At 46.1% G+C, this 18,921-nt stretch overlaps 1 protein-coding gene across 1 annotated transcript in view; it reads right to left on the minus strand.

Annotated features, from left to right (window-relative positions):
• The window catches only part of LOC138566168 (semaphorin-3A-like), a 624,143-nt gene that overhangs the window by 281,227 nt on the left and 323,995 nt on the right, over positions 1-18,921 (minus strand). Inside the window, exons 3-4 of the mRNA XM_069643198.1 lie at positions 13,036-13,098; positions 3,542-3,661 (exon numbers count right to left, since the gene is read on the minus strand). Coding sequence (XP_069499299.1) covers positions 3,542-3,661; positions 13,036-13,098 — 183 coding nt within the window. The remainder of the gene's footprint in view (positions 1-3,541; positions 3,662-13,035; positions 13,099-18,921) is intronic.

The raw sequence follows: 18,921 nt of genomic DNA on the forward strand, positions 1-18,921 counted from the left end.
AAATATGGGAGCCCTATCTGAGAGATGCCTTTGGCTGGAGAGACCTGGCTGGTGGATAGATGCTTGAGGTGTGAGCTGCCTGGAAGAGGGTGCTAGGATCTGGCGGGCCTCCTGGGCTGAGAACAGAGATCTCCCATGTAAGTAGATATATCCCTAGACTATCAATCGTGTGGGGAGCTACCTGCCTTAATACCTTTCCCTTAGTGGGCAGGAGGTCAGAGCAAATCTAGGTAGACCCTGTCCATCGTGAACAAAAAAGTTAACTCAATGAATTCTCTATAGAAGAACACTCTATCCAGTTACATTGAATTGTGTTGAAATCTGTTTAACACTTACCTTTGCATTTGTGGGTGCTCTCCATTAGTGGGGGGGGGGAGGTGAAAACGTGTAAGCCCTTAGCACAATTTACTAAAAATATAATTTAATTCCCATAGGGTCATTTATCACGGGATGGTGTTTTTGTCCATAATCAAAATTGATTATCCCAGTGCACTGTAAATGACACTAGTCTTTAATGTAATTGGGTAACCCTGCTATTCAATTGAATGTGCTAGTGTCCCCAGAACAGAAATCCCAACACCTGGCATTCACTTTGAAAACAAACTGTGCAAAAGGAATGTTCCCTTTCAGTCCAAACCAGAATCCCAAAGCCTTGCATTTTCATTGTAGGAGTGGTGCAAAATTAAATTCCCCATTTATTCCTTTGCATCCCAGATCAGAATTCCAAAACACTGCATTTCATGCAAATAAAAAGTCCAAAACGATGTTCCCATTGTGTGCTTACTCCGTGTTCCTTGCCTTCAGATCAGTGGGATAATATCTAATTGATGCCTGGAAGGTGGGGGTTGCTGGGAGAAAGGATTATTGCCCCAAACCAAGCAATCACTGTGTGTTCTGTATTTATCCTATTGGTTAATTTGCTAGAAATCTGATGTAAATTGTGACTGCAAACTTCTAAATTTTACCTGTGTCTTATAGCAACAGAAAGTCCTTTAAACTTATGTTAGTCAATTGTTGCAAGAAATCTGAATTTGTGATATTGTGAAGTGCCATGACGTTGGTGGTTGATGATTTTGTGATTGCCTATTATTCTTTGCTAAAACTTAAATAATTATATATTCTTAATATACACCGTCCTGGTTCCGATACCCATAAATCCAGCGGTAAACCACCAAATGAAATTACTGCTATTACCGGCAGATTCCAAAGGCCAGTTAGGGTCGTTAATCCCTGTTGTATGGTGTTCCAGAGGACTCCATGGGGGTATAGCCGGTATTGCTGGCACAGTAATACTGTGACAATAAGCCCCAAGACGGCAAGCCAATACCGCCCAAGTTAATGCCCCCGGGGCCCATAGTTACACGCCTGTTAGACTGGGATACTAATAGCATTTCTTTCTGTTCCGAAACGCTGCTGCGGAAATCTATTGATTAATCTGCTAGTAGGCCTCTGTAGTCACTTGGTGTCACAGGTGGCACTATAATTTGGGCAGATGGTAGCCCGATTTACAACAAGGGAGCCTCATTCAAACCCGTAGTGAATCACTTCAAGGTGCAGGTCTGTCCTTTTCTTCGTCTATCATGTAGTATCTAGATGCCCTGTGGGATTCCAAGTGTGCAACATCGACCTGAGCACGGCCGCATAAATTAGATCTAAATGGACCGACATTTTTGCAGGTATTCACCTGTTCATTGGGATTTGAATTATGCCTCTATCCCTGACTGGTAAGATTGAATTGGACAGCCTGATTAGCAAGGGACACTTAGGATTATATCATACAAATGAGGCTTTGTTTCAACATGCCCGGATAGGTACGAGTACTACGGGCGGATCCATTCCAACATGGTCGCCACATTTTGACTGGCCTTTTTCCAGTGTTTTCCAGTGTGACCGACCAGAAATGGCGGATGAAAAAAAAAAAAAAGAATTGAAGCAAGGGATGAGTACCCGTTCGTGAGCAATACTTTGGGTGAAAACCATTTTTGCGAGTAGGAGTGGATTTAGTCATAAGCCCATGCTCATCACTGCGATTTACACGCAACAGGTAAGAGGACTATTCGTTTTTTTGACTATGTGGCGGACAAATTAGAAATTCACCAGGTTTCTTTAGCAGAGTCGTTAGCAAAGTATTATTGAAGCATTTTTTTGAATAGATGCTCAATCTGGAGGAACGCCCAAAGGGGTACGCTGTCACTGTTTGGAGGCATCATTATTGACCGCTTCGAGTAACCTGTGGCCGTTGTCGGTTTTATTTTTTACCGACATCGGCCGTGGCACAAGCGGTCCAATGAGAGGACTCTATAACCCTTAATTCCGGGAGAGCCCGCACCAAAAGTTCCTTTTATTATTCCTATACCAAGGGAACGGTAAGCCTTGTTAGGGTATTCATAATGTTTGACATAATGTGTAGAGAGCTCTCCGTGGTGGGATTACCTTTACTATGTTAATGGATCATTGTTTTTCCAACTGACAGATAACACGTTGTCCTCACGGACAAGGCTTGATCACAATGTAGAGTTACTATGAGACAATTTCACAACCAAGAAAGCCCCAAGTCAACAGACAACGAGCCGTGATTAGGTAAGCACTATTTGAGTTTAATTTGTAATGATTTTGAATTAGAGAGCAGGGTGAATTTAGATACCAGTTTGATTAAGTAGTCTGATAGAATTTATATGTATTTTTTTGATTACTCTGTCCGTTGTGTGGACCCAAGTCTAGCCTAAGGAATATTGATGATTCCAGGTTACCAGTGTAGACTACTTCCACTCACTGGCCAGGTAAGGCTGTTTTCCTAACCCCCTGCCCGTTGCAGATTTATTGACTGCTAGGTTATTAAGCATTTTGAGCTAAAACCTATATTTTTTTTCACCAACAGTCATCCAATTTTTAATGCACACTGCATGGTGCAACAGAATAGATCATCTAAGATCTACTTGAAAGTCAAAGTGACCCTTTATTATCCTCCTGAAGAAGGTTCCAGGTGAAAACAGTGAACCGAAACATGTTGAGTGCGAGATCTAGTAACTGTTTGTATTAGAATAACATTTGGATCATTGTAGATCTTACTGCAGTGGAATAATAGATATAGAGTTACTATCCCGAGGTTGTTTTTTGTTACATCAGCATTTGCTTTGAATTTCTGTCATCAAAGGATGTAGGTGTTTTGTGTGTCACTGGGACTTTATTCTAAAGTTCTTTTAGGATGTGTGGAAATTTGTTGATTCTAACATTGTTTTGAATAAATTGAAACCTTTTTGTATTGAATGAATGAATGTGGATGTTCTGTCATGAATATATATATATATATATATACCTTCTTTTGATATACACCTATGGTCATATGCATTCTGATTGCAGCCCCCCGAGCCTTTGAGAGGTGCCAGCTTGTCAGCCAATCTCCAGCCTCCCTCCAGACAGCGCATGCCTCCCCATCACACCCTCCCGTATCTGGGCCCTCCTAGGACACAGCCTCGAGAATCACTGTCCACAGGAACACGCACTGCTTAGAAATGGGACCCCCCCGCAGGGTGCAGCTTACCTGGTGGAACACGTCCCTTGCAATGAGCGCGCACCTGGGGTGGAAGGCACCGGTCCCGCAGGCAAACAGGTGGGTTTGGTTGTAGATGTGGAGGACACGGAGAACATTGGCACAGTCCAACTAAAGACAAAAAGCAATCATTCATCAACAGATATCATAGCAGTGCAGGAATGTACATAGCGCCACTCTCCCGCATGCAGCCCTTTTCTAAGCGCTTTCTGTTTTGCTATATGCGACTGCTGAGGCCAACGGGGAAAGACCCATGCATCGTGATGTGCAATCTTCCTTCTGTAGCCTGGAGTGTAAAACAACCCTTGAGTCCAGGACATGACTGCACCCCTGAAGTCTCTGTGCAGCAGGACCCCTCCCACGCGACCCCAACACCTCTGCAGCAGGCCTCAGGGGGCCGGAACTTGCAGGGCCCCCTTATTTCGTGTTAGGTTGCACCTTGCCTTACATGTGCGTGCAACAAGTGCCAAAAAGAGTGACACGCAGGACACCCTCCCCCGACTAATCCACTCATTCAGCCACTCATTCGCTCACTCGTCCTCTCATTCACTCTTGCACTCACTCCTCCACTCATTCCCTCACTCTACAGTCACTTACTCACCCACTCACTCATCCAATCACTCATTCACTCACTCCTCCTCCACTCACACACTCATGCAATCACACCTTCCCTCGCTCACTCTTTGGAATTCACTTTCTCGGTGGCTTGCTGTTTTGGCGCCTTGAAGACGTTTCTCGTTTAGACTGGGCTGTTAGGTCACTGTTCTGCTTGGTTTAGCGCCAAGACGCATGATGGCGAATGTTGCGCTTAAGAAATAATGTTATCATAACATAACAGGGGCGAGATTACAGAAACTTTGCACCCGTGAAAGTGCAAAGTGGAACAGTATTAGCAGTAGGGAAAAGCGTGCCCTATTTTTAAACACTGGGACAGATTAGAGAACTATTGCACGGCCACAAGTGCAGTTTGGCTTATTAGAAGCACCAAGTCAAAAATTGTCCTTGTGCAAAAAAAGATGAATTTTCAATACGGAATGGCATTAACACTTGGGCAAACTTTGCCCTGGTGCAAAAATGCATCAAACATGTATCTTTTTTTGCATCTGGGCCTTTGTGCACTGTTGCTTTTAATGAAAATCTGCACTTGTCACAGTGCAATGGTTTTCTAATGTGTCCCAGTGTTTTCCCTAGTGCTAATACTGTGCAACTTTGCACTTTCACTGGTGCAAAGTTTCTGTGATCCGGCCCATCACTTAATCTCACTCACACATCCATCTGCCCGTGTATCTACCACTGCACAGATCCACGCAGGCATTTGCCTCATCACACCCACACGCAAGCACTCATCAACTCACCCATCCATTCACCCTTTCTTCAATCAACCCACCCACTGACCCGCTTTCCATCCATCCACTGATCCACTGGTGTACACCATCACTCATCTCTGCATTCATCCACCTGTCCGTGCACTCACGTTCCCAGCATCCTCCCACTCATTTATCAAGGCTCCCATTCCTTCACTAGGTTGCCTATATGCTTAACAAAAACAAGAAGACTCCCTCATCCCTCAAGTAACTCACCCTCTCCCTCATCCATCCAGTAACTCATCCTCTCCCTCATCCGACCAGTAACTCATCCCCTCATCCAATCAGTAACTCATCCTCTCCCTCCTCCATCCAGTAACTAACCCTCTCCCTCATACATTTCAGTAACTCACCATCTCCCTTAACCATCCAGTAACTCACCCTTGCTCTCGTCCGTCCAGTACCTCACCCTCTCCCTCACCCATCCAGTAACCTACCCTCGCCCTCATCCGTCCAGTAACTCACCCTCACCCTCATCCATCCAGTAAATCATCCTTTCCCTCATCCATCCAGTAATTCATCCTCTCCCTCATCCGACCAGTAACTCATCCCCTCATCCAATCAGTAACTCATCCTCTCCCTCCTCCATCCAGTAACTAACCCTCTCCCTCATACATTTCAGCAACTCACCCTCTACCTGATTCATTCCAGTAACTCACCCTATCCCTCATCCATCAGTTACTCACCCTCGCCCTCATCCATCAAGTAAATCATCCTCTCCCTCATCCACACAATAACTCATCATCTCCCTCATCCAACCAATAACTCATCGCCCCTCATTCAACCAGTAACTCATCCTCTCACTTCACCCTCCAGTAACTCACCCTATACCTGATTCATCAAGTAACTCACTTTCTCCCTCATCCATCCAATAACTCCCCTCTCCCTCATCTATCCAGTAACTCATCCTCGCCCTCATCCATCCAGTAACTCCCCTCTCCCGCATCCATCCATTAACTCATCCTCTCCCTCATCCATCTGGTAACTTACCCTCTACCTCATCTAACCAGTAACTCACCCTCACCCTCATCCATCTAGAAACTCACCTTCTCCCTCCAGTAACTCACCCTCTCTGTCATCCATACAGTAACACCTCTCCCTCACCATCCAGTAACTCACCCTCCCCCATATAGTAACTCACCCTCTCCCTCCTCCATCCAGTAACTCACTTTCTTTCTCTGCCAGCCATTAACTCATCCTCTCCCTCACCCTCATCCATTCAGTAACGAATTATCTCCCTCATCCAACTATAAAATCACTCTCTCACTTACCATCCAGTAACTCAACCTCTCCCTCATCCAACCAGTAACTCATCCTCTCCTTCGTCCATCCAGTAACTCACCCCTCCATCATGCATCCAGTAACTCAATCTCTTCTTCATCTCTCCAGTAACTCACCCTCTCTCCCATCCATCCAGTAGCACCCTTTGCATCACCATCCAGTAACTCATCTTCTCCCTTCTTCACCCAGTAACTCACTCGCTCGCTCTTCCAGCCATGAACTCATCCTCTCCCTCATCCATCTAGTAACACATTCTCTCCCTCATGCAACCAGTAACACACCCTCTCACTCACCATACAATAACTCACCCTCTTCCTCATCCATCCAGTGACTCACCCTCTCCTTCATCCAGTAACTCACCCTCTCCCTCATCCATCCAGTAACTCATCCTCTCACTCACCCATTAACCCCTTCATCCATTCACTCGTGCATATTTCAACACACCAACCATCCATTATATCATCCATGCACACATCCCCTCATCACTCACCCTTCAACTCACTCACCCATTCTTCTACTCAGTCATATTTCTTCAAATGACTGTTCGGGGCACATCACCCTTTCCTGTGATTTCACTTCCGAATGTGGCAAGGGTTGCACTATACAGACACTGTGGCAGCCTGTTGCAGAAGTGAAGCTGCAGCAGGAGGCGGTGCAGCTGCACACTGTGCAGGTAGTACACATGGACTCACGGGCCGAAGGCTCCACTCACGATCTGTGCGGTCCAGCGGAAGTCACTCAGTCTAAATGGGACTTCCTGGGATCGTGAAGGAGTGATTCCGTTAAGTGGGTGCGACACTGAACTCCGCGCACATGGGTATAGCTTCATAGACTAAACTAGCTGCCCCATGTGTAATGACAATATCAACAGTTTCTGTAGGCGCTCCACATCCTGCATTGTTCTATAGAGTGCTTTAGGCACTGGGAGGTATGGGGTGTAGGAGGGGCTTGTTAAGATGGATTTCTGAACTCTGACCTGGAGGGGTAGAGGTTCAGAAGGCCAGTCTAGTTTCTTGGAACAGGGTAACCTCTGCACAAGCCAGACCAATCAAGGTAGCGATCGATGGCAGGCGGTCAAGCCTCATCACGACTTTGGCGGTAACCCTTAAATCCGGCGGTCGCGCTATTACGCGGGATTTAACAGTCCGCCAAATCAGGACTTCGGCGGATTTCGCCCCAGCTCTTGGCTGGGGGGAAATCTGCCGAAAATCTGTGCTATTACCGCCAGCGGATTTCCCGCCGGCGGTAATAGCGCGAATTTTCCCCATTGAGCTCAATGGGGAATGGGGCATTCCCGAATGGGCCCAATGGGGAATGGGGATTTTACATTACCGCCAAACTTGTGATCCGGCGCTATTAGCACCGGGGAGTTCGGCGGTAGGGCTAATACCGCCGGCAGTAATACCGCCGGCGTTACCACCAAAGTCGTGATGAGGCCCTAAGTCTCAGGAGGGGTGAGGGTGACTGAAGGACCTCAATGAGCACACAGAGAAGGACACTTACTAATTACTCCAGACAGGTGTTATATCAAAAATATAGACACATTTATTACAAGGCCTTTGTAACGTAGACCATAGCAAAGAATCACAGTAACACTAAGTAAACCAATACATCACACTCAATACAACATATATACAAGACCAGGGGCGTCTAAAGGGAGGGCTGCACGAAATATGGTAACAAACTAGAGGGGAAGGAAACAGGCAGTGCAGTTAATCTTTAGGCCCAGTTCAACATCAATAATTTACCTAACTATGAGGCAGTCCAAGCCCTAAGAAGAGGTGAGCCTTGTGCTCAATAGTACATGTAGTGCCAATGCACGCGGTTGTTTCAATGGGCAAAACAGGGTCTCTTCAGGGGTCTCTAGCAGCTCGGGAAGGTGGATGAGGCAATGAAGAATAAGTTCCCACTATTCAAGAAGGACCTCCACTTGAAGGCAGAGGCAGTTCGAGAGTTCGGGATGGAGTCGCTATTTCGCAATAGCAGTGGACAGGAGAATGGCCCCCAGGGGCCACTCGTGCGTAAAGTTGGGCTCTGGCGCTAGGGGCCACCGGTTGGGGTAAAGATTACTTAGTCCAATTAGTTTAGTCCAATTCGGTTACAGGTTCAACGGTGACAGAAAAGACGTCTCGGCACCTTTTAGTTTCTATGTTCCAGCGAGGATTCCCAAACAGGACAGTGGCGATTTCTCTGCTCCGGGTGGATGAATCGCCCCAGTTTCACTGCAGCAGGCTTCGGGGGAAGGGGGTCACAAATGCAGTGGACTTGCAAAGGATGTTGCCGCAGCAGGGCAACACAGTAACCGCGTTTACTCCGGTCCGGGCACACTCGTCTCTCTTCAGACCTGGGAATGCCAAGGGTATGAAATACGGTGTGACGTGCCGTGGACACAGAGCTAGCAGTATACCAGGTTTCGAGGGCCTCCTCGAAACGACGGCAGAGACAGAGCAAAGGTCCTGTGTAAACTGGTCAGCTCACTGGTTGGCCCAGGGACGCTTCTCAGAAAGAGTACTTGCAGGTTTTGGTATAGGTGCCGAGAATAGCTGGTCCCATTATTCCAATGGGTAGAAGCGCCTTCGCAGACCTTCTAGGACGACCAGATGCAGAGGGGTCCCATGGGAAGACAGCGGGCTCAGGGTGCCAAACCTTCCAGCGGGTCACCAGCAGTTCCTCGACTCGGCTTCGTAGTTGCAGGATACATGGTTCCTATCCTATGTTCATTGAGTACTCAGGAGAGCGACATGGTATGGGTGTTTCCAGCCTCCTCTTATCCAAAGTTCACTTCGCGCCAAAACAGAGGGGACCCAATGGGAGATCTGCTCACAAACACACACTCCATATGTGGACCAATCACAGACCACGGTGGTCTCAGGCATTCAGGACACTCCAGACTCTCTGGCACCCAGGATGTGTATTGGGACCAGACATCCCAGCCCACATGCTAGAGGCACACACACAAGGCATGCAGAAGCACGTGAAAGCAATGGGATTAGCGGGAATGACCAAATAAGGACTGGCCCGGGTCGACTCAACCTGGGGAAGGTGAAGGAGCAAGATGGCCAAAGGACAGAACAAAGGACCTCGTGGCATGGCCCTTTTGGAGCCAGGCCACCTATTCGTGCCAAACGCTGTTAACGCGGTTAACATGGCAGGAAAGGGTTAAAAATAATGCAAAAGGATAGCTGCCACCAATCCTGTCCATGACACATCTGCGCAGTTCATAAAAAGTCCAGCGAGAGTATCTAGGGCCTTTGGAAATGACTATAGACCCAAGTGTGTTGTACAGTAGGATACATTGCACACTTGTTACATGTTGTAAAAAAAGTTGCTACATGAGGAAAGGAGCTAGGGATACAAAGTCTCCCAGTACTGACTGTTTTAAGGGCATGTCAGTTTCCCCATAAAAAGTGAGCGAAAGCCCAGAGGAGTGCAGCTGAAGGCTGTGCTTCTCTGGAAAAGTCAGTCAATGGTGTCTAAACAGCAGCAAAAGGTTTGGGGGTTGACATATGGAGGGAAAATTACAAACAACTATGACATCTTTCCCAACAGGGCTTGATAGGGCATTGGCTCTACCTGGGTAAGCACAGAGGTTGAAGTGAGTGGGAACGGGAAGGAGCAGTGTTCCACTACTTTCATGTTTTTACTGTCAACAGTTCCACTGCTGTTTGCAACCATGTTCACCGTTCCGGGACGCTTCTTTTTTAAGTTAAAAAGATACTTCTAGATTTTACCAGCCAATAGCAGTCACAGCTAAGCTGAACCCTGCTAGACTGTACATTCAGGTGCAAGCCGGCTAAAGCTGGGGTCATTTTAGCCAGTGGATGAGGGTGGACGTCCCGAGAAGTTCTCTCCTCACACCTCCGTGAGTGTGCAGTTGCAGTAGGAACCATAGTGACTATTCACTAGGACTATTGCAATGCCCTCCTTCACCTGATCCTATTAGCTGACCCCAGGTGGCTCAACACTGATTGGTTTCTTGGCGTATGGAAAGGTGCTTGTGTCCGAGCTGTTCACAGGAATCTGATGAGGCGCTCAGCAGAGCAATGAATCTGGTAATCACCCCCAACCCCCTGCCTGCTTCGGGAGTCGGACATGTGCAGTAACGGCCTGCCAGCCCGATCCTAGAGTGGCATCAGAGAAGTGAGGACCTTGGCAAGGGCTGTGGGCCATTACCAGCCATGTCGGCCCCCCGACCAGGGGGTGATAGTCATTCACACCCCAGGGATGTCAACAGTTTTTAAAGAAAATGTTGGGCTCTGTGCTCCACGTGTATTGATGGCCGCTGCCATAGGAAAAGTGACTTAGTCACTTTTCTATGTCTATGGTGGCCAAGGCATGGAGGTGTGCCGGGACCAGAGCATAAAGCTCCATTCCAGCAGGTAATTGGGGAGGAAGGGAGAGGGCTGGAGAAAGGGTAGGGGTTGTCTTTGGGGGTAGGAGAGAAGGCGGGGCCGTGGGCAAGTAACATGAGGAGGCTCCCTGTTGTCTCCCCACAATCAAGATGGTGCCACCCGGGGAAGTGCTTCAGTTGGCAGAAAACAGCGGGCTGTACACAATGTATTCTAGCCCACTGTTCCATCCACCTGATTGGCTGAGGGCCCTTCCCCGGGTGTGAATACAGCATGACATTCTCTGCATCATGTTCAAATGCATCCATGGGGCTGCTGTTAGACCATTGAAAATCCAGTGCACCCTTCTGTAAAAAGAAGGGTCAAGGGAAGTATCCCACAGATTTTCAATGGTCTACCTCCAATGAAGCAGGTACACAATTATTTAAGAATAACCAGGTCTGATAAAGGCCTAAGCAAGGCAGAAACACTTGTCACTTATGGGCTATTCAAGATAAAATGTCCACCCTCTTAAATACTTGTGTATGAGCGCGAGATAAATAAAATATCACATCATATCACCCTCAAATACGTGTTCAGACCTTAGTGTTTTCCAACATAATCAGCATCTGTCTATTGATCTCAGTGGAATTCCTGGAGCCCAATTAAGATGCATCATTCTTAGGCATTATGACCTCTGAGGGCGGGTGTACCTCAAGACACCCAGAAGGAGCGACAGGCAACAGGAACAGAATTATTTAGAAACTAGGTGGCGCAGAGTGACAAGTTATATACCCTAAATACAATGAGGTACAACACGAATTACAGGGTCCCATTGGGGTCTCCAAGGTCAAGTCAAGGAAATTGGGTAGGGACCAGCGAAAGAAAACATAATACTGCTAACCACTGCACAGGGAATTTTAGCAATCTATCCAACATGGGCATAAGGATCTCCCCTTTCATCCAATACTCCTGCCACAACTCTCCATATTCCTGCAAACACAACACACACCCACCAGACACAACTCCCAGTCCCGACTGCCACAACACCAGCTCTAAAATCATACAGCAAAATGCACACCTCTTCCAAGAACTCACTCAATCGCAACACGCTCAACTCCAACACCACGGGACAGGCACGCAAAGCAGCCTATACAGACGCACCACTTGCGACAATCCTCGCGCCGAGATGGCTGAGGCAGGAGCGAACTCAATGATACAATATTTTAACTGCCTCAGGTGGATGAAATGTGTGTCTGGCTCAGCCAGGATACAGTCACGCGACCTGCCACTTGCACAGCCAACATGAAAAGGGAGGCACCTCACTTACATATATGTCGGTTGACCTCTTACGAATCAGTGAACGCGTGCAGGTTGTTGCATATAAGATGGAACTCTACAGGTGGGAGGTGGAGTGCTACTAAAATGTGAGGCCTAGCAAGCCTATAGCGCAGAGGCACGTGCCTGTGGTGTCACTTCCTGTAACCACACTTCCTGCAGCTGGGTAAAATGGTGCATCTTTCTTGCGCTGCTGTCTGTAAGAAGGTAGTGTAGACGCGTGGAAAATGTGTAACCTGCACTCTTCCCACGCAGCCATCTGCACAGACAATACATTAGAACAACTACTTAAAATGGGCAAAATCCATTACCAGATTGTTGACTTTTTTAATTGCACAATACATTGACACACAAGTGTTAACATCTGGCTGTGGATGGTTGAGCTATTTTAAATGTCATCATGTCTTTCATCCAATCAGCATCTCCCCTTGCGGTCAAGGATGGGCGAGTAGGGCAGGGTCCTGCGGAGACGCTGAGCAAGGAAGGTGAAAATAACCGGGTTTGGATACAGCACCACTCCACCTGCCCCCTGAAGGCTTTCATAGAAGGGCTGGCCCCAAAACAAACAACTTTCCAGATCTTCTGAAAAGCCAACATCTCTTAATGGCTAGTAGAGAATCCACATCACTGACTCAACCTTTGCCTGTCAGCAAAATCCCAGGTTTGACTATTAAGCATGGCCCCTCAGTCTTTCTCTGGAAGTTTAACACGTTGTCTTCCTTCCTAAGCATGGGTTAAGTCTCCAGGTGGATACAGCTGTTCAAGGATGTGATGCAACTACTCTCTTCAATTTAAGCCCACAGAGACGCAAAATAGAATAGCATCAAGAGTTTATGTTTGATCTCTCTATGCTTACACTGCATTGCGGATCACACTTAGCTTTTTGCATGCGTCACACAGCGGGGTCCATGATGTTTTTACCCTTCCAAAGACATATCTCAATGAATTATCTATGTATGTATGTGCTGGCTTTTATAGACACGCATGGTAGGCAATTGGGCTAGTTTTTAGTTTATTCCCATCAATCCCACTATCCTGTAGATTGCTGCCCCTTTAATTGTCACCCTAGAACTCGAGAGAGGAATATTAGAAGCATTCTGCAGCATTATTATATATATTTTCACTTCTTCATGGTATGTGTGTTTAATTAAAGGTGATTTCCAGGTGCACTCACCTTGGGGTCTTTTCCGGCCATCCGGCACTGCTGCACGCTGTCTTGGTTCGCCGGCCAATGCAGCTAAAGGAAGGAGCAGAAATAAGAGGTCAGCTATCCTGCGAGCACACAGCTGCCACTGGCCAGAGCACCTGAAACAGCTCCTGCAATGAGGAGGTCATCAGACAGGCACATGTCGCTGGCTGCTCATTACTGTGGTCGGCTGGGGTCACTGCATGCAGGAATAGCTCAACAATCGCATACAGTGTGCTCACAACAACTCCTAGTGACCCATGTGGAATTACAGTGATTGCAGTGACTTGCATAGTGGTGATGTATGGTGACTTACTTTAAATGGCAGAATCTCAAAATGACTTAGTCGCCACTCACCGTAACTCACAGTAAATCTCATTAATGTGCATTATTCATATTCCCTAAAAGTTGCAAATATTGTGGAGTGACGCGTATCTTGAGTCCCCGTGTGTGCGCCGCACTGGGTTGCGCGTATCTGGTCGCCCCGCCTGTGCGCATGCTGGATTGCACGTATCTGGTGGCCCCGCCTGTGAGCCACGCTGCGTGGCTTGGTGGAGGTTTAGTCAATTGCTCGTACGGCCTGTGGGCATTCTGATGGCCCTGGGTGACCCCCTATCTGTGGGGTGAGCTGTAGTTACATCAGCGATTATCCGACCTCCTCTCCCTCTTGTTCTGAATAATTATTGACTAAGAGTTCTGGTTCAGGTGAAGACTTTATACTGTGACCTGACCGGAGGACTCCAACGGTTAGCGATTTGCACTGAATAGAGAGCCAGTGTAGCGGGGAATGCTTGACCCTGAGATTAAGGTTATCAAATAAGTCTATGTCATCAAGGACACCATTGCCAGCCGTGGACCCTGAGAATAAGGTTACCTGATGACCCTATGTCATCAAGCACACTATACCTAGCCCTGGACCCTGAGATTAAGGTTACCAGATGAGCCTATCAAGGTCCCCATTCCCAGCCGTGGACCCTGAGAATAAGGTTACCATATGACCCTATATCATCAAGGACACAATACCTAGCCCTGGACCCTGAGATTAAGGTTACCAGATGAGCCTATCAAGGACCCAATTCCCAGCCCTGAACCATGAGAATAAAGTTACCAGATGACCCTATATCATCAAGGACACAATACCTAGCCCTGGACCCTGAGATTAAGGTTACCAGATGAGCCTATCAAGGACCCCATTCCCAGCCCTGGATCATGAGGTTACCATATGTCTCTGCTCCATTCTGGCCACCTTGAACAGGACAACAACCTTCAGGGCCATAATCAGATCGGGTTCCACCCCAATGGAACCCAATCTGGGATCACCCACGTTATCGATGAGATGCGCACACTGGCTAGTGATGGAGGAGACATCACCCCCATGCTCCTTGACCTGAGAGGTACTTTGGCCACAGTGAGCCACCATATTCTCCTTCACCCCACAGGCTTTGTGGGCTCCTCAGTCTCCTGAATCCTCTTGTTCCTCACTACAAGATCTCATATTTGTATATTTTCCCATTTTCCAGAGCAGAGGCTCCATCCCATCCTTCTCCTCGTCTTCAACAGCCGACTACACTCATTCACTCTGTCAGTTCCACCTTCTATTCCTACTCTGATTAAACCCAAATCCTCATGATATTGGACAAGAGCTTGACTTCACCTCAAGAAATGTCCATCCCTTCATGGCCGCCATCAGCGATTGGATGCGTGCCAACTGACTCAGACTCATTAAAGCGAAACAGGGATCCTTGATACCAATCACTGCCCCCCATGCAGGCCCCATCTGCTTGACCTCCATCCGTTGGTCCCAATCCTACACCACCACCATCAGACAAAAGCCCAGGTACCACTCGCGCAACTCCAGATAAACTCAGAAGCACCTGCTTCTCACATCTGAGCACCATCAACAAAATACTCCTCCACTCTTTCAAATTCCCGCACAAAGTGGCAGTGATGCCCTTAGCTTCTCTAGACTCCACGATGCCTCCCGTTCTACCGCCAATGAGCCCAACATGGTGCAGCCTGTCTCTTCTTCTCTCTCTCAAGAATTGTAACCATATCATCCCTTCCCTCTTCACTAGTGCTGGAAATGGAAAAAAATACCCGGGAACCCTCTCTGACGGGGCCGGGAAGGGGACAGAGGGACACTGCCCCAAGTCAGGTCACACAACTCAGTAGCTTGTCAGGGAACCCAAATCTGGTGATTTGCATGAAAGCAGAGTGCATTTTGGGAAAATAAGAATTCGCACAATTTTAAATTTCCAACATGTCTGTAATAGTGATTGTCCAAGAAACTCTTTTAAACAAGTAATGTATGTAGTAAACTTCTCATTTTAGTGGTCACCATACTCAGCCTAACAAAACGATGCCTTAACATTGCGAGATATATATACCATTTTGTTCAGCTGTTGACCAGGCTCTGAAGCCTTTTCTGTTTCCATGTTGCCTGTGAGTCTTCTAAAGCACATGCTGTTGTGCATAAACTCTGCTTGTGGACAGACCTGGGAAATTCTTGCACTAGTAATCAGCCAAGACCTACTTTGCCAGAGCTCTGCTCCGTCTTGTTCACGCTCAATCCCTGCACTGCTCTTCATCCTCAAAATGATCCCAGTTGACAAATGCATCAAACCCCTATGCATGGCACATGCAGCTTCCAACAAGCTTGTGCTGCCTTCTTTCATCAAACTCCAGTCTTATTGTCCACACAGAACCCTCCACCCAGGGGAGGACTGAAGAGTTTGGGCCTGAGGACCAAGGACAATTTCCTGGTCCACAATGCAGGGTCCCTGACTTCCCGAACAACTAAACCTAATACCACATACTCACTGATATTATGCAACATATCCTTCAGTTATGTTTGTGTTTTCTTTGAGATCCAGGCCGCAGGGATCCACCCCCCCACATACCAAAACCTAGTAAAATGATTTCAACAGGGCAATATCATTTGGTGAAATGTGAAACCAGGATTTTGAGCCAGGTTTCTCGTGTCCCCGTTTGCAACCGGACAGCATGCTACATCTCCACTAGTAGAGCCAAGTCAGGGAGTCTGTCTTCAATATAAGAGTCAAACAGCCACTGGCACAGCAAAAGAACCATACCTGGCATCCTGCCTCCCCAACCAAACAGAACAAAATCCATGGACAGGAACCTCACTTGACATAATGCCTCTCACGAGTATGCATCATATAAAGGGTTAATATTTACGTATGGAGTAACGTGATCGATTATAAACCCATATATGAGTGAGACTTTCCCTACAGACTGTTGAGAAAAACAAGGCACAGTGAAGAAAAGTGATGTGCCCCCGGGCAGCAGAAAGTGTCATTTCTGATAGGCACAGAAGTAAGCTCTAGCTTCTTGGTTCCACAGTTTTAAACTTAGATAGCAGAGGAGGCTGCGTCTTCTCCCTTCCATCTTCAATAATAGAAACAACAAAACACTTTCTGCAAAGCCTTTATTCAAGGACTAAACTAGTACACTGTTCAATGCATTTGTTTTTGAAAGCACCAAGTCACACGACAAAGCAACCTGACAAAATATAAGAGAAATCTTAATTGAAACATATGTTCATAAAGCAAGTATGCATCACTTTGTCAGAATAAAAGAAAGATGCTGTGCCTGCCCTCCAATCAGGTGCAGTGGCATGCAGGTTAGGCACAGCTCCCAGGAACAGGTATTCAATCTGCATACCTACCCTTTCAGATTTGTTTCATGTATCCTATTATCCTTGCACATCATACTCTGGTGTCCTTCGTTTACACTACATTCTTCATACATTGTCAGTGTCTTCCATATAATTAACTTTCAGATTTCCTTCATACCATTCCTTAACCCTTAACTCAATCCCCTTCCCTCGCACCCCCTTTCCTTGCCCACATTGCTTAGTCACCAATTCCTTGCCATGCACCCCCTTCCATTTCCCTGGCTCACATGTAGACAATAGACCACCTTGATTTGCTAATCGCCCTCTGCCAGACATGACGAGAAGCTCCGGTCAGGGTCTTGCTGGTCAATGTGGCTATAGGGTCTGCCCTTGGACAATGCAGAGCAAAAGACACAGAGGGGACTTGGCTTTTAGTGACCTCCCAAGATGCACTTCCTTGACAGTCGGCTGCATATTCTAGTTCATGGAACCAAAGGGAACACAGCATGGAGAGTCCATCTGCAATCTAGCGATGGAGAATGAATAAGATCGACCTATCATATTCATTTGTGTTTTAAAGGAAGGTGGGTGTGTTTGTGTGTCTGCGCGCACACGCGTTTATGTTCGGTTTGTGTGACTGTGACGACGTGGTTGCATGCTTATATATATATATATATATACATATATATATATATATATATATATATATATTCAGTAAAAAAACTTTGTTAAAGGGACATTATGGTTAAGTTACGCTACTAAAAACCTATGAAATTCAGTAAAAAACTTTGTTAAAGGGACGTTATGGTTCCAAGTAAAACCGAAAACCCCCTCAAATTCGCTAGTTATGGTAAGCTAAGCAACCATAACTCACGGCACCACCGTGCACTGCTAACACTAACACCCAGGACATCAAAGATGACATCACAAATGTCATTGATGACATCACTGATGACATCACATGGGCATTCACCTTTCAAGAAAGGTCTGTACAAGGGATTCTTATTATAATGTTCACAAAAAAGTGTCAAGGATCATTGGAATAAATATCATGAGCTACTTAGTGCATTAAGCAACGCATTGATATAAATACCATTCTATTATGAAGTTCTATCCAGTATACTAAGCTACTCATGTAGAAACACAGGGATTGTGTGGAGCATACATGATGGAGGTGCAATATTCATAATCTTGCCATGTTTAATAGTGCAATGATAACTGCTTTCTTATTAGAGTTTTGCGTACTGTGAAACATGTAATAAGTAGCTTATAAAACCCACTTACTACATAATTGCATTATTACAGACAAAACACAAAGCGACAACACCACATACAAATATGGGTATATGCCGGGAAAGTGAAGTAAGCAAAAAAGCAGCAGTAGCACCAGAAAGTGTTCATAACCTGATTATCTTTATGCAGAGAAATGATTGCTCTGTTTCAAAGCTGCTACTTCCCCTATGTACATGTATCACATGATGTGACTGGACACTAAGGAAAGTTGTGTGAGTACAATGAGTACAATGTGTACAAATATGAGCATATACAGGGAAAGTACAGTAATAAAAAACCAACAGAACTATCAGAAAGTGCTGATAACTCTACTGATTATCTTCATGCACTGAAAGGATTGCTGTCTTTCAAGCCTGTGTCTTCCCCTATGTATACGGTTCATATGATGTGACTGGGCCCTAAGGGAATTACTGTAAGAACATACTTGAAGGATAAGTCTACAAATATAGTACCTTTTCAATTTTTTGTTCCTGACTGTTACTGAAGAAAACCATGTGGCCTAGATATGTCAGTAAAGGAAAAAAGATGGACCCAGACATGTGATGTCATCAGTGATGTCATCAATGACATTTGTGATGTCATCTTTGATGTCCTGGGTGTTAGTCTTAGCAGTGCACGGTGGTGGCACAAGTTATGGTTGGTTAGCTTACCATAACTAGCGAATTTCAGGGGTTTTTCGGTTTTACTTGGAACCATAACGTCATAGGTTTTTAGAAGCGCAACTTAACCATAACTTCCCTTTAACAACATTTTTTTTACTGAATTTCATAGGTTTTTAGTAGCGCAATGTAACCATAACGTCCCTTTAACAAAGTTTTTTTACTGAATTTCATAGGTTTTTAGTAGCGCAACTTAACCATAATGTCCATTAAACAAAGGTTTTTTACTAAATGTTATAGGTTTTTATTAGTGCAAATTAACCATAACGTCCCTTTAAATGGATG

The sequence above is a fragment of the Ambystoma mexicanum genome, chromosome 2p (assembly GCF_040938575.1).
Source record: "Ambystoma mexicanum isolate Mex_15411 chromosome 2p, UKY_AmexF1_1, whole genome shotgun sequence".
Lineage (NCBI taxonomy): Eukaryota > Metazoa > Chordata > Amphibia > Caudata > Ambystomatidae > Ambystoma > Ambystoma mexicanum.